This window comes from Hylaeus anthracinus, unplaced genomic scaffold (genome assembly GCF_026225885.1).
Source record: "Hylaeus anthracinus isolate JK02 unplaced genomic scaffold, UHH_iyHylAnth1.0_haploid 11989, whole genome shotgun sequence".
Taxonomy (NCBI): Eukaryota; Metazoa; Arthropoda; class Insecta; order Hymenoptera; family Colletidae; genus Hylaeus; species Hylaeus anthracinus.
This window is the reverse complement of record NW_026534337.1, coordinates 15,175,709-15,190,947: the sequence shown is the minus strand read 5'-3', so window position 1 is coordinate 15,190,947 and position 15,239 is coordinate 15,175,709. Positions and strand designations below refer to the sequence as shown.

General features: G+C 47.8%; 1 protein-coding gene across 6 annotated transcripts in view; it reads left to right on the top strand.

The window, feature by feature from the left end:
* The window catches only part of LOC128887461 (cell adhesion molecule Dscam2-like), a 105,266-nt gene that overhangs the window by 79,750 nt on the left and 10,277 nt on the right, over positions 1-15,239 (top strand). For 5 of the 6 annotated variants that reach the window (XM_054143337.1, XM_054143338.1, XM_054143345.1 and 2 more), the window contains 6 exons: positions 3,208-3,352; positions 4,377-4,639; positions 5,808-5,969; positions 10,419-10,760; positions 13,912-14,217; positions 14,444-14,743. In XM_054143337.1, coding sequence (XP_053999312.1) covers positions 3,208-3,352; positions 4,377-4,639; positions 5,808-5,969; positions 10,419-10,760; positions 13,912-14,217; positions 14,444-14,743 — 1,518 coding nt within the window. Of the gene's footprint in view, positions 1-3,207; positions 3,353-4,376; positions 4,640-5,807; positions 5,970-7,377; positions 7,660-10,418; positions 10,761-13,911; positions 14,218-14,443; positions 14,744-15,239 lie in introns of all 6 variants that reach the window. The other variant, XM_054143344.1, reaches the window with a different exon arrangement.

The following is a 15,239-nucleotide window of genomic DNA, read 5'->3' as shown; positions in this document are numbered from 1 at the left end:
CCATCTTTAAAACCGTGGAACGAAAACGCTGCTTCCACGTGACCATAATCCATTACCTTAAACGACCCTGTCAGACGACTGTCACACGTGCGCGTACCTACGTACCGACGGCTAGTTTTGTCTTTTCGTCGCCGTACACCGTACCGAAGCATCGAGAGACGAAGACGTTTCTCACCTCCTGTCTGCCCGGATCACCGACGTCGTCCTCGTTTACTAACCTCCTCCATTCGCTTCTTACTTTAGAGGCCAGTCGCACCCTGTCACGAAACGTGGAAACCTTCGACGATGAATTAGTCCTGAAATTCGAAGACGTACCGTAGACTTCAGGGGTATCTCTCTGTGGCGCCAGTAATTTACGTGATCGCTGTACGCTGAGAGAGTCGTGATGCTCAGCATAATACAGGAAATTCGTCATGGGTGGCGTACTCGCATTAAAACAGAATCGTCAAAGGTTCTTGTGCATTTAATATTCTAACGTTAATGAAACGCATGAATACGACACAATTCGCCTAACTAGCTCAGACAGAAAATTTCAGTCGTTATTTACGATGCATCGAACAGGTTCACGGTTACGGCCGTTCGTTTCGCGTCTCTTTAATCACGACCTCCGGGTGTTGGTTGGAGTTCCTTTGCAAGCGGATCCGATGCGTCTAATTTTCACCAGCTTGATAATTACTTTCACGATTTTAACGAAGACGAGAGTTCCGTTTTATTTGTCGAGCGTTGGTAGCTCTCGCAAATATTGAGCTTTGCTCTCCAAGCAAGGTGGCAGAGAAAGAACCGGTGTCCGTTTCCCCGCTATTCAGCATCATTTCCCATTTTATTCGTTTCAACGTAGAGATGTTTAAACGCGAAAAAAAGGACATCGAACGCGGGTTTCGTTGATTATTCTGCGTCCACCGCGGCTCGAAATCGCATTCGATCCTCTGTGCTTTGTAATTTTCGCTTTTCAAGCACCGATAAATCGCGACAAATCGTCGAACGCGGCTTTTTTGTTCGACGATATTCAATTTCCGACTATAACTGCCCTTTTAAATAATTCATGCGTGCCCCGAACGAGATTTGAAAAAGCTGAAGTCGCTTCGACTGCCCATCGCTTTGTGGAACTCGTACTAAATAGAAACGGACTAATCCCTCGATGGAACAAAGGAAAGGAATCGAAGCGACGAACTTTTGTTGCGATAGGGTGCTGACTCGAAACAGAGAACAAATATGTACGCGCAACGCAGGCCGCTTCCATTCGGTATTTTCGCTGTTTTTTGGATTCTTCTCATTTTTATTTCTTCCATTTATTCGGGAAAGCGGAAGCGTTTACGGAGAGCACGTACGACAAGTGAAAAGAATCGGGAGGATAATTGTCTGGATTTCGGTCGGAGCTAAAGCGTTCTGCGATATGTTCGAAGTTGTGGAGTATTTTGCGAAACGGACGCACCAAATACTCAGCCAAACAATGACGAAATTCAAGTACCGTTTTTTGCGCGATACTCGTACATAAATATTCGGACAATCGTCGCTCCCGTAATTACGTCTCCTTGTTTAAAGGAGTCGTGGAAAGAATTCTATAGAAATCGAAGGTAGTTTTCGCGGTAATTGCGCCGCCATATTCGAGGAATCAAAAATTCTCATCCATTCTCGACACTGGCAGCCTTCCATTTTATTTCCACCGCTTTGGCACGTTTACGGGAGGAGGATGTGGCGGGAGGGGTGACAATCACCGTACGGTAAATAATGTCTTCCCGCCGAAGTACCGAAATGCAGATTGCGCCGTGCCGCAACGCGTGATACGCTCTGCTTCGTATTTTATATTTCATTTAAAAAACGAAAAATCTGAATAACTTTTAGGGTAGTCCCACGTGTGTTTCAAGCGTAGTCCGATAGAGAACGCGTCGTTGGGGAAAAACTATTTGAGAAGAAAAAATCGTACAAGGCAATACTTTTTTGGGCTATTGTACGCGGAGGGCAAAGTTTTCGATAGCCAAAGTGCCGATGGAATAACAACAATGAGCAGCCGGTGCCCGTACAATAATACCAGATCCGCAAAACGGGGCGTGGCATTCGGTAATACGGAATCCTGATTTACGCCGCGTACAAACAGCCGCGCAGCTCTGAGCCCCGGTTATTGTCGGCTCTATAATTTGGGGTTAATTCACTAGGCGGCACTCGAGTTCAGGCGTCAAACCGCAGATCGATAGTTCTGCCCGCGTGCAGGGCTTGTCATGTAAATGTTGCGTGCGTAATACGCCGCCTTGCGGCGACCCAGGATCATTTCCACAGGACCTCGGGCCGCTCCTGCCGTGCGTGACCCCGTCCACGCACCTGAGCCTGCCTCTGCACCGATCCACGATTTTCAAATTCCTCTCCGTTGCCTGCAGTGCCACGCGAATTTCTAATCGCCCGCGACTGCCCGTCGAGAAGTAGATCCGAACGATCCTCGTCAAATTAGGTTGCTAAACTCGGTGTCGCGACATTTCGCGAGGAGTTTCGGAGATTGAACTTGTACAATGACTATGCACTCTGTAGAAACAAAATTAGCTCGAGATGATATCGATCGAGACCGTGACTTCTGATGGCACGCGTGCCTTAACATCATCGGAAACGTTCTCTCGAAAGCTAATATTAAGAAAGGAAAAATATATTAAATTATTCGGGTACGCGCGTTTGAGTTTGTCTACGTTTAGCAAGCTTAATTTGCGTTGCCTGGTTCTTCCACGTGTCAGAAGGAGAATACCTAATCGCAAATGCGATGCGCACAAATCCCGAACAATCTGCATGCATTTACCTGTTTATAGCGTGTACCCACGCACCATTAGATTACTTGGAAATCACGATGGATTCTGTGCGAATTCCGGTGCGATCGATATTCCTGTTGAAATTGAAACACGCTGCTCCAGTATAAACGTTACCAGAAATGTCATTTAATTTCCATGCCACGGTGCATTGGTTTGCTGGAGAGACGAACCGCGAAACCATTTAAATTTCACTTCCATTCGCTTCCAAGTGTCAAATTTCACGTTACTTTGAAATTCTCTAGACTTTATTATAAAGCTGCCAACATGTAATATTTATGGCGAAAAGTCGTGTTGGGAAATGTAAGGAATCTAAGAAAATATTTGGTTTAATTGTGCCGCTGACTTTCATTCGCTATAACTTTATAAATATTTTCTGCGACAACCAAACGGTATTTAATCCGAATGGTACGTGTTTCAGACGCCGCGCCTCAGCTTCTATATAAGTTCATCGAGCAAATCATCCAACCCGGACCTTCGGTCTCGCTGAAGTGCATCGCCACGGGAAACCCGACGCCGCACTTCTCCTGGACCCTCGATGGATTTCCCCTTCCGCAGAACGACAGGTACGATATCTCTTTCTACTTCCTAGTGACGGATAGGAAATGTTAAGAATTATGGGCGAGTTCTTTGTGTCTCGCGTGGACTTGGTTCCATTCCGTAGGGAACGTTCCCGACCTCAAAAATCGATGGATGGTGTGTACACAATTATTTTCGGTTATTAAACCGGAGGTATTACGATCGGCAGAAAATCAGACCGGTTCCCCGTTATAACGCGGTTCCCGTGGGAACGGATAACTCCCCGCGGGCTTCCATTCTCTGAACCAATTGAGGGGAAAATTACCAATCAGCCGGTTTCGATCTAAACTTTTTAGGCCTGTTCGATTTAGAGTGACAGATTTGACGAATTCGCGTACGCGCGATTTGATAATGCCATCGCGATCGTTTGCATCGTTATATTTTCCATAATTCTCTCGTGCGTGGTAACCTAGCTATCGCACAAAGTGTAACGATCGTCTTCCTTCCGTAACTTCGTTCAGATCGTTTACGCTTACAGTGCAGCGAACCGCTATTAAAAGTGTGCATTCGTTTCGAGAACACAGAGTCGAATCTCGCGAAGTGTGCAGTTTGTAGCACTGTTATAGCGGGCGGTATTCCTGCAAGACTATCTCAAGATACAATTAATGTCAGCAATAATTCCATCTACCAGAACCCCAATTATACGCGTTCCTTGAATTTCCTGTTCTCCGCGGTTCTTGTACCCATTGTCATTTCTCTGTTCTTGGTTGTATATCCCTCGACATCTGCAACGACCGAATGTTCGCCGGTAGACGCATCCGTACGACAGACTCTGTTATTTTCTGCTGCGGGGCAATATTGCAACATTCGCGAAATACTCGAGCATTGAAATTCAAGGACTGTGTGCACCTAGAAATGCTCGGATAACAATGCCACCCCCTTCTCTGTGCCATGCTCGTCAACGATCTCTAAAATTAACCCAATTAAAGACAACCATACCGAGCGACGAATTTGTCCCATCGGCGAGATGCACGGTTACGTAACGAAAAATCTGTCGATGGTTGTTCGCAGGTTCATGATAGGCCAGTATGTGACGGTGCACGGTGACGTAATATCGCACGTGAACATAAGCGTGGTGCACGTCGAGGACGGCGGAGAATACCGATGCTCTGCGGCGAATCGGGTGGGGAGGATTCACCATTCGGCTCGTCTCAACATTTACGGGCTGCCCCATGTACGGCCGATGGGAAACTATGCCGCAGTGGCTGGCGAAACCACCGTCATCAAATGTCCGGTCGCTGGTTTCCCGATCGCAAGCATCACGTGGGAGAAAGGTCAGTGATCGCGGAGCGCTGCAACGCTCGATGGAAGGCATTAAAACCGATGCTTTCGAAACCCATTTGTAAAGCCTTCTAAAAAGGAGTTGCTCGAAAAATGCTTATCTTACGTATTCTAGTAGGTACGAGTTTTCTGCGTGTAAACCTAAAAAAACGTATATGTTATTCAATATTGTAGTATCGCGCCCGCCATACTCAACAATAAGAAGTGAAACGAGAACTCGAAACGTAGGGTACGGGATTGGTCGTGTAGGTAAAGCAGTCAATTGTGGATCCGAGGATCGTGGCTTCGAATCTCCTTTACCTCTCAAAGTAGAGAAACTATAATAGTTGTCTACTCCTATCTTAATCCGTACCAGTTAAGTCATGGTTGTATAAACAGCTAAGGAATAATTTCTTTCCCGAAAGATAAACCGAAATACGCGCAATAGGAAGTTAAAAAGCGTCTTTTGTACTCCTTTCTTACGATCCAGAAATGGTAACCCTACTTGTAGGTTGAACTTTTCACCATTGCCGCTGGAGAAAGAGAACGACCTATTTGGAAGAGTGAAGGGTGAAAAAGCTGGTTTTGAGTTTCATTCCTTCGAACGAGGAAACTCGAGGCCGCTACCTTCGAGAAGTTGGAACGTTTTCTTTTTCCGGTAATAATGAACCGAACTTCTGGAAAAAGTTTCGAACGATACCGTAACTTTCTCCCTTTTTACGGGCGATGTAGCGCGACCGCTTGCGCGCTGTATCGTTCCTGTGACACTTTCAAAGTCGACCCGCAGCTACGGAAAACGGATTGAAAACTCGACTAGGCGCGAGGCGGCGTGGAAACCAAAGATTCGACACCAAGTGGTTTCGTGCGCGTGAAAACACTTTGTCCACGTAGGCTAAATTTATCGTTCCTAGTGTTGTCCCGGCCCAGTATCGACTATTAATTATTATCTGTCGCTGTTAGTTTACTGTACAAGGACGTAGAAAGGACCTTCTTTCCTTCGTGTATTTATTGCTTTAGTTGATTAATAGTTCTACTTGGCTGTTCGCTTACCAAGTTCGCACTTAACGTACCGATTGTTTCAGTTATTTTGAGCTTGATCTCAAACGGATCTTTTAGTCTCGTACGGTCTAGATTTACAAATTGTCCAAACGATGCGAGAGACGATTCTTCTTCGAATTACAGACGGCAAAATGTTGCCAACGAGTCGACGTCAGGACGTATCCCCGAACGGAACGCTGGTGCTTCATGACGTCGACAGCAACCACGATCCCGGCGCGTACACTTGCACGGCGAAGAACAAACAAGGTCGCTCCGATTCTCAGACGGTTCACATCGAAGTGAAAGGTAAAGTTTCCTCTTCTTTATTCTCCCTTCGGGTTTACCATGTCGCTCCCGAATGATTTTACCCCCTCTCGAAATGGAATAACAGCGTGTTCCTCGCCGGGTATCTCGTCGACGGAGCTGATCCGCTCTGTCAGGATTTTCCGTGTTTCGACAGCGCGGGGTGGCGGCTACATTCCGTCAAGCCAAACGTCGCCCTAATAGCGCTCGTTGTTTCGCCGGTGAAACGCGACAACACGATGTCTTTACCGAGGGAGGTCATTCAAGACCGAACAAAGCACAAGAGCCTGCATTTCGCCCCAAATTGATAGGACACGCTAAGAATCGATACATCGAATCTCTTAAAAATTCGCTCTGAAAAATACTATATTGACATGCTCTATCGTTGCAATCTTTTTTTTTTTTTTTTTTTTTTTTTGACCGAATCAAATTCGAGCGATGCAATTCTAATTGGTCCGGTTTTTTTTTATTTTTAATGAAAATTCGCAATTTCGAATTCGTCGAAAAGTTTGCTCATCGGTAACCCATATCTACAGCTGTGCAAGAAATTCTATCCGGTACGTTTTTCCCGCAGCGAACGAACGCGTCGCTCCGCTCTCTCGTGGGTCTTCGCAAATGAAAATGTTTTTCCCTCGAAATTCGAGTATGTCGTACCACGCGAGAATTATTCGATACTCGACGCGTCGAGCCAAAGTAGTTTTATTATTTCGCCGCAACATTGTCGAGTTACACGATTTCGCGACCAGCGATGCTCGGATCATTCGATACACTCTATTGTTCCATTCGAGAGGGATATAACAGAATAAAATAAAATATGGACGTCCATTGTAATCGATTTGTTCGTGTCCAGTTATAATGTCGATTCGATACGGCCGTAAACTACTCTTGGATTAATAACGGTTTCGGATCGACGATCGTTACGCAGCAATCACGCTGAGCAGTTTTCACAGCCAGGACACGTAAAAAGTGTTCGACAAACTTATCGAACGCAACGAGTAGGTACGATCCAGGGGACTGTGAAGTCGCTTGTAGACTGCTCTTCCATATCGCGATTCGACTCGAGAATCGAAAGGATAATGCCAGGAAAGAAAAGGGAAAAAGAGGAACGAGTAATCGATTTAAGAGGATATGAAATCGCTCGAGTCGTGCTACCGGTTCGCGAGGCCCAGAAAGAAGGGAACGAACAACGCCTACGCGCGACAAGTACGCGTGGCACTATGACGATCGATGGGCGCAGCTATTTAATCCGTGCAAATTAAAATTTCAGAAAGGTTTAATTGGAATTGAATATTATAACTTTGATGAATTTTATCCGTTTTTTGTCCGAGCTCGAGACTCTCGTCCCGCGAGGGTGAAGCCGAGAGGATAAACGTGTTGAAATAAAATGTTTCGTGATTCCTGTAATTTTCAGTACCGCCTAAAATCGATCCGTTTAGCTTTCTTGGCAATATTCAAGAAGGCGCGCGGGTACACGTTACCTGCGTGGTCAGCGAAGGCGACGCACCGCTGAGGATCACCTGGCTGAAGGACAACAGGCCGTTGAAGCCCACGGAGGCGACCACCGATCATATCGGCGAGTTCGCTCTCGCATTGAGGATACAGAGCGCGTCCACAGCGGATAACGGCAACTATACGTGCGTCGCGAGCAACGACGCCGCCGAAACGTCTCGCACGGCATCGCTATTGGTCCACGGTACGCAGGGACGAGCACGGTTTCCGCCGGAACGATTTCTACGTCCCGACCATTTTTCTCGATTCAACGACGCGGTACCTCTACCCGAGGCGCGACGACGTCATCGATGTCGGCAACCCATCCCGGTCCTCTCTCAATTTAACCCGCTACCTTGCATTTAATTTAACCGTTCGCGCCCCGCCGCGTCTACCAGTTCGATCCGCCCCTCGAAGCGTCCTCGACTCGAAGGAATCGTCGACACCGACATTTTTCATATACTCTCGATTCCATTTTTCGACTTTCCAAAAGAAAAAGAAAAAACAACCAACGATGCTACCAACTCCCAGACCGGCGACTCGCTGTTTCTTTTTTTACATACCTCTCTTTCGCTGGAACGTATTCAGCGCGAGCACGGATTACGAATAAATTCGCAATTGCCGGTGACGAGGGAACCTCGGTTGTGCAACCCAGAGGTAAAATGAAGGGAAAAGTGTCCGGGGATCGTCGATATTAATCATCGCGCGGCACTCGCAGGACCTCTCGACCGGGTGAAAGTCCCCGTGTAAAGCGCGCAAGATCAATCGTTGGCGCTCTTCATCCTCGGCCGAGGACTCCGCATCGCGGATCTCCTCTTTCTTCTCCCGCCTCGCTCTTTTCACGCTCGTCTGCATACACGCATACACGGTCGCGCGCGTCCAACTCTTTTTCTCTTCGTTTCGTCAGGACTACCGGCTCCGCTTTTCCTCGTTTTCGTTTCTCTCGTTCGACGGGGCGGCTGGCATCAAAAACCAGGCCCCCCTAGACGAACAAATCAGCGCAAGCGGAACGAACGAAAACTCCTACCCGCGCAGCGAGCCCACGTACAAGGCGAACGGCCTAAGGGCGATTTTAACGTGTTGTGCCGTGACAAGCGGCGAACCAAAACAGCATCCTCGGTTGCACGTGTAGGGGGATGTCTCCGCGCGGATATGTGCACGCATAGTCGCTGTAAAACGGTTCCTGCCTTCTTCTTTCCGCTTGGAATATCAAAGGATTTTCTATCATTTTTCCACCAGCGCGTGGTAAGTAATATTAATAAACTTGGCACAAATTCGAAGGTAGGCATCTCGGAGTTTTAGCTACAAGTTCGACAAGAAAACAAGACGTTTCCGTAAACGTCTGTACCCGGAGCGACTGTATAATCGCTTTGAAAAAACTCGCTCTTTTAACTTGCGAGCGCTTCATAGAACCGTACGATGCTCTGGCTGCACGAACCGTTTTCGTTTGTTCGTTTATCGAAATGTCCGGTCGCATTGCACGCTCTCGGTGCGCGCAGGACTTGCACGCAAAACGCAACTTTTTTGCGCATTACTCGTATGGAGCACCGCGCCATATGCTACCCCTCGTCTCGTACGGTTTCTTGATTATTCTCAAACAACTGTCACGTTCCGTTCTAATACCTCTGGGGCACTAAATATCCTGGCTGAGCCCTTGTACCCTTAGCCGGGGCCAACGAGGCGAGTTATTATCGTCGTTCCGCGACATTGGGTCCAGCCTCCGCGTCGGCTGGAGATCTCGAGCCGCGGTTCGAATCGCAAAATGTTCCAAAAGTGGAGGAATTTCGTTCGTAAACCGACGCGCGCTTCGTTTTTAGCTTCGATTCGATGAAGGTAACGATTATTGGATTATTGGAATAGTTTTAAACTAAAAATCTAGTATATCTATACTCTTTAATTTTATTTCGTCGACACGGAAGGATGTCTGTCCGATCACTCTGTCGTGATTGCTGAGAACAAAAATTTTTTTTCTCGAGTAGCTACCATGGCTGCAAATGTTCAGTTCGTTAGACGTACGACGGAAAATGATCGTCGTCGATTCCGGAGCTTCTTCCATCAACCTGGTCGACTCTTTCGTCTATTTCGACGATAGGTACGACCGATGGGTACATAAAGCAGATATTCTGTGCCACGATCAGGATAAAACGCGTAGTCGTCGAAGTTATTACGAGATAGATATTGAATCGTTCGACCAACCAGGGTTATCCGTGATATCGTCTGGCGCAACGAACCTGGGTCTTTTGATAACGTTAACCATCGAAAATAGGTCCTTTATTCTATTAAGTAGACCGCTACTCGTTCGCGAGATAACCGTATCGAAGCTCGCCGTGGCTTTGTCGATGTTAATACGATCCTATTCGTATAATAGGCCACGCATAATGACGCAAAGCGGATTTGATAAGCAGCGTTGATGTTATCGCATTACATTAGGCCGTATTCCATTACGGGAAGCGTAATAGAAGGTATACGTTCATCTGATGCCATCAATCGTCGTATCCCTAGATTTTGATGAACTCGATGCACCGGGAGCAGCCCTTCGAAGTTACAGAGCTGTTCCGAAATTCCTTCTCGTGCATGTAATATTCATGTTTATGGAAATTAACACTCGATTACGTATACAGTAATAGAGGCTACGAAACACTACAATTAATAATAGGTATCACGGTTTGAGCCGAGTTTTAGTATCTCTGGGTACCCATGATTTGCTAAGAATTACCTAACTCCCGTTTCCCAATTTACACCTGTACCACCAACCCACCGTAACTCTCGAAACATACTCAACATACTCGAGACAAGTAAAAGCACGTCGCTCAGCGGAGGTTGCTTGTCAACAGGAACGAAGATCGGACATCGAGCTACCAATCGTCGCGGGTCAACGAAGCATCGAACCATGGATACCCGCGAAACACATACACCGACACACCGATACCATGCGCTCACAGCTTGATCTTTTTTTATGTGCAGTTCCGCCCACGATAGCCCCCTTTAGCTTTAACAAGGACCTGTCGGAGGGTGTGCGTGCTCAGGTAACTTGCATGGTCGAGAAGGGTGATCCTCCGTTCACGATCGCCTGGTCCAAGGACGGCGAACCGATCGCTGGACCAGGTCCACTTGGATTCGGCAACTCCGGTATGACCGGACTCAGGCACACGCAGACACCCGTTGGGCTGCGCGTGACCAACATTGACGCCCATTCCAGTACCATAGTTATCGAGCGCGTCAGCGCTGCGCACACTGGCAACTATACTTGTTTGGCGCGCAATTCCGTGGCCGAGGTCCGCTGGACGGCCGAGTTGATCGTTCGTGGTAAAGTAGACCGATTAAAATCCGAGCCGCCGGTTAAACGAAAGCTCGTCAAACCAGACTCGTTCGCTGTTTAAATGCCGTTTTCACCACCTTTCGTTTACACGTTTTTTCTTGCACCACGCAGCGCACCTTTGTCTATCTTGTCGATATCTAGTCCACGTACGAGGCATCTATGCGGAAACGGGAACCTTTGATTCGGTCCCCTCTGTCGTCGAACGAAAACAGCGTCGTTCGGTGCTGAGCGTTCAGTGAATTCGTATGGATAAACGAAGGCACGTGACAAATGTTTCCACGAGTCGCGTTCGTTTGGAGTATTCGATATTTCAAGCTCACCTGTCTCGTTATTTAATTGACCGACGCGTTGTCGCCTAAACTGTTCGAAACGCGAAAGAACGCACGGTTGGACGTTTTCGAAGAACTTGTTCCAAGTAGAAATAAACTGGCATCGTTATCGAGAAGCAGCAATCTATCGATAATCGAAATAGAGTTTCTTGATCGCTGTCTCGTATCTCGAACGACAAACGGGATGATCGGTTGGTTCGTTTCCGATGGATGACCCTGTATTCGTTTATATTCTATATTGTTAGTGTAATCACTGTGTAATTACGCGTGAACGCAGCCGTGCAGCCGCAGCCGCAGCCGCAGCTAACGCAGCGCGTATACGGAGTATCTAGCATGAAATTTTTCATCCGCCTAGGGCTGCGAATTTGTTCGCGACAGATTTATATTCGGTCGCGATAGACTCCGTTAAAACCTCGTGTAACGTTAAAACTCGCCTATACTATGCTTTTATAATTACGACAATAACCTACGATGCACCATTTATTGCACTTTCCGTATATTCGTAAGATACGGAGATCATATATACCGCAAAAGCTAGGGGAATCAGTGTCGGTATTCCGTAAAATTTGTTCTAACCGGATTGGACTACGGTCGATCGATAACTCCTTCGCGCACGAATGCCGGAGCGCGATAAATTGAATAAAAAATAAAGTAAAATAAAATAAAAAAACGCAGCTCTAGAATCAAAATACATCGGTGGACGATCCGCGTAAAAATGCAGCAGCAGCCGCTCAGCCTGCAACGCGACGCACCAACGCACTCGAGCACCGCACAACACGATAGTGTTTCACCATGGTTCACCGTACAGTTTGTCTATATAGTTGTATATTTCACAGGCGCACCGTCTCTGAAATCGCACCGCTCTCATCTTCAAGTTCGACGAGGTACCGCGATCCCGCTCTCCGATGTGTCTATTCGACCAAAAATATCGAACGTATCAAATGAAAAAAAAAAAAAAAAAGAAATGAAACTACAGCAATCTCGATCGACGGTGGACGGATAGTTCGCAACACGAGTGCCTATCACACGGAAAGCTGCGATCGCGGTACCCTCCGAAGGAGAGGGATTCTGCATGAAAGGGCACCAGCCACTTTTGCGAAATTCGGCTTCGCGTAGCACCACTTCGTCTTGAATCTTGTACGAGTTCACCCAGCAGCAACAACAGCAGCAGCACCAGACTCGAAGTTCGACTTCGAGTGCCGACTCTCGGCTCGTTCACTTAATCAGCACACGCATATATGCACCGACACCTTCCATTCGTTCGATTCTTCCCCTCCTCTTTCTTAATTATTCCGCTCGGTCGATTGTTGAGGACCGATTCCTTTCTCGCGACACACCCCTTATTGTTCCACGGGAAACAGCACCCAAACCGTTTCTGGAAAGCCGCTTAGCCGGGGCCAAAGGCGGCTCCAACTCAGGAGGATTCGACCTTACGTGGCGAATAATTAATTCCATCGAACCGTCTCGAGTCCTCGTGAATGTTTTAGTTCCGATGCACCGCGACAAACTATCCGAAAGAAACGCGCAACGGCGAGGATCGGCCTTCGAAAAATTATTCGCCACGTACGACTGTTCCGTTATTCGTGCAACCACGATAATTGCCCGGCGCAAATATTTGAGTAAAACGCACAAAAAAAAAAAACCTTGTTCCTCACCGCGTGTATGTACGCAACTGCACAATCACCGCATTGTTCTTTAATCGAAATGTACGCACAGCACTAATTTCTGCATTCTACTTCACTGTGGTTTCCGTCTCGTGTTTATTCTTTGCTCGGACCTGTGTCTATCACGGATCGAGAAAATCGTCGAGTATCGCACCTTCCGTTCTCACCTCCCCCACATACCCCTACCGTTTTTCTATCTTTCTTCGCGTCACCTTCCTCTGCTCCTGTCTTGCCTTCTTCTCGCGACCGAGAGACGAGGAGAGTTCGAATATTGCCAAGTTAGATCATTTTTAATATCGTTTTCTTTGAATGATCTATTTGTTTATTCATTCAACGACCGGTACGATCCGCCAAAGTTTCTCCCTCAGTCGGATCTTTACGGAAAGAAAACTGTCCTCTCTCCCAGTCTCTCTCTCGCTCCCTTGCTCGCGCGCGCACTCTTAAGTCACGTCTTTTGTTTCACTTTGCGCTAAAGTAGGAAGTTGCAGTAGGCCATTTCGAGAACTTCGCTCTTGCCTTGGCGCAATAAGCTTAGATACGAACGCGGTGGCATCCGGAAGCGTTGCTTTCCTCCAAATAATACCGTCCTCGGAATATCTTTCTATACAATGAATCCTCGCGGCACCAGCTACAATCCGGGTCGTGCCACCTAGAGCGGAAAGTGGGTTAAGTTTAATTGCTATTTAATTAATAAGGCCGCCAACCTGAATGTCTGAGGCTCGGCGCAGAAGCTCGTTACGAGGATCGGAAAGCGGCGATTTTTAATATGTGTCGACTTTTGCGGTCCCCGTTAACGAGCCACTGTCCACAGCCTTGAAAACGAAGGATGGCGGTCTGACGCCGAGGCTCGTGAGAGACCGGTTTCTGACCAACTCTGGGTTCGATCAACGAGCGACCGTTTGGGTTCAGAGGTACGCGAAGCTCGTGGAAATTTTCCAAACAGGCCACAGTCGCGATGATTGCCGTCGGTGCAAAATGGAGAAAGAAAAGGAAGGTGGAGGTTCGCGGGAATCCGATTAAAAACAGTCGAAATCTGCAAGTAAAATGGGAGGGAAACCAGACGACGAAATTTCCAGATGCCACCGTCGTTGGCGCATAGAAACTCATCGACGCGGGGGTAACTAACGACCGGTGTTACGAAACAGTGCCACCCCGTTGGGTGATGGAGCCCCAAGATGTTCGCGCTTCGGAGGGAATGTCGCGGCTGGTACTCCACTGCCACGCGGACGGGTTTCCGCCCCCAGCGGTCACGTGGCGGCGTGCGAGCGGCAAGAACCCTGGCAATTATCGCGACATCGTCGCTCACGAGCACGCTCAGGACCTCAGGATACACTCGAACGGCTCCCTGGTGTTCGGCCGCGTGCAGGAGGATCACGAGGGATTCTATTTGTGCGAGGCGGTGAACGGAATCGGCGCCGGCCTCAGCAAGGTCGTGCATCTAACCGTCAACGGTAAGAAGCGACGTAATACGGCTGCATGACAAATTTCCCAGCGCTCGTTCCGCGAAAGGGTTGAATCTAGCAGCCCGTCTAACGTTCTTCCACGTTGTTATGAATTGGTAATACCAAACGATTACCATTCGACGCTGAAAAAAAAAAAACAAATCTTCATCCTTTTTCGAGCTGGATCCTCGCCAGCCGAAAACTGGTTATTGCTATTCCGGATTATTCCACACAGTGCCCGCACAGTTCATGGAGAAACATCGCAATCAAACGGCGAGGCTCGGTTCGAACGCCTCGTTGCGCTGCGAGGCGAAAGGCGATCATCCCTTAAAAATACTTTGGAAAAAGACTGGCGCGCAGTTGGAGCAGAAGCTGTCGGACTACCGTTACACGGTAAAGGACGAGAATATCACGGACGGCACCATCAGCACTTTGGGATTCATCAGCACCAGCCGGGAGGACAGCGGGAAGTATTTCTGCATCGCGTCGAACGCTTTCGGCCGCGACGAGATGACGATTCACCTGTACATACAAGGTAAACACCTCTTTCATTCTTTACGCGTCAACTACGTTCTTCCGAATTTTTAGCCATAGAGAATTATACGAACGATCTTCGACATCGGCGTAACGATTCGCGTAAATCGAGCCTCGATATTTCACGAGAGAGAGAGAGAGAGAGAGCTGTACAATCGGGTATACGTTGAACCGATGCGCAGATTTTAAAGTTTGTAGTTACGTCGAGGACGTTCGATAATCCCCGGTAACAACGTTATCGACATAATGCGTCGAGTCGTTGCGCTGCGCCGGAACAATTTCGATAATGTTTCCGGGTTCTTGGTATTTGCATATAACGTTTGTCGCGTTGCGCGTAATTACCGTAATGTATATACCGACGGCCGGGAATTCGTCCATATAATTTAATGCGCTTCCGCACAAGTGCCAACCGTGTACGCTATCAGAAGGGATAACCGCGCGTGACCACGACCGCAGAATAAAATACGCTGCGCGTTGCGTATTCAGGGGCCTTTTCG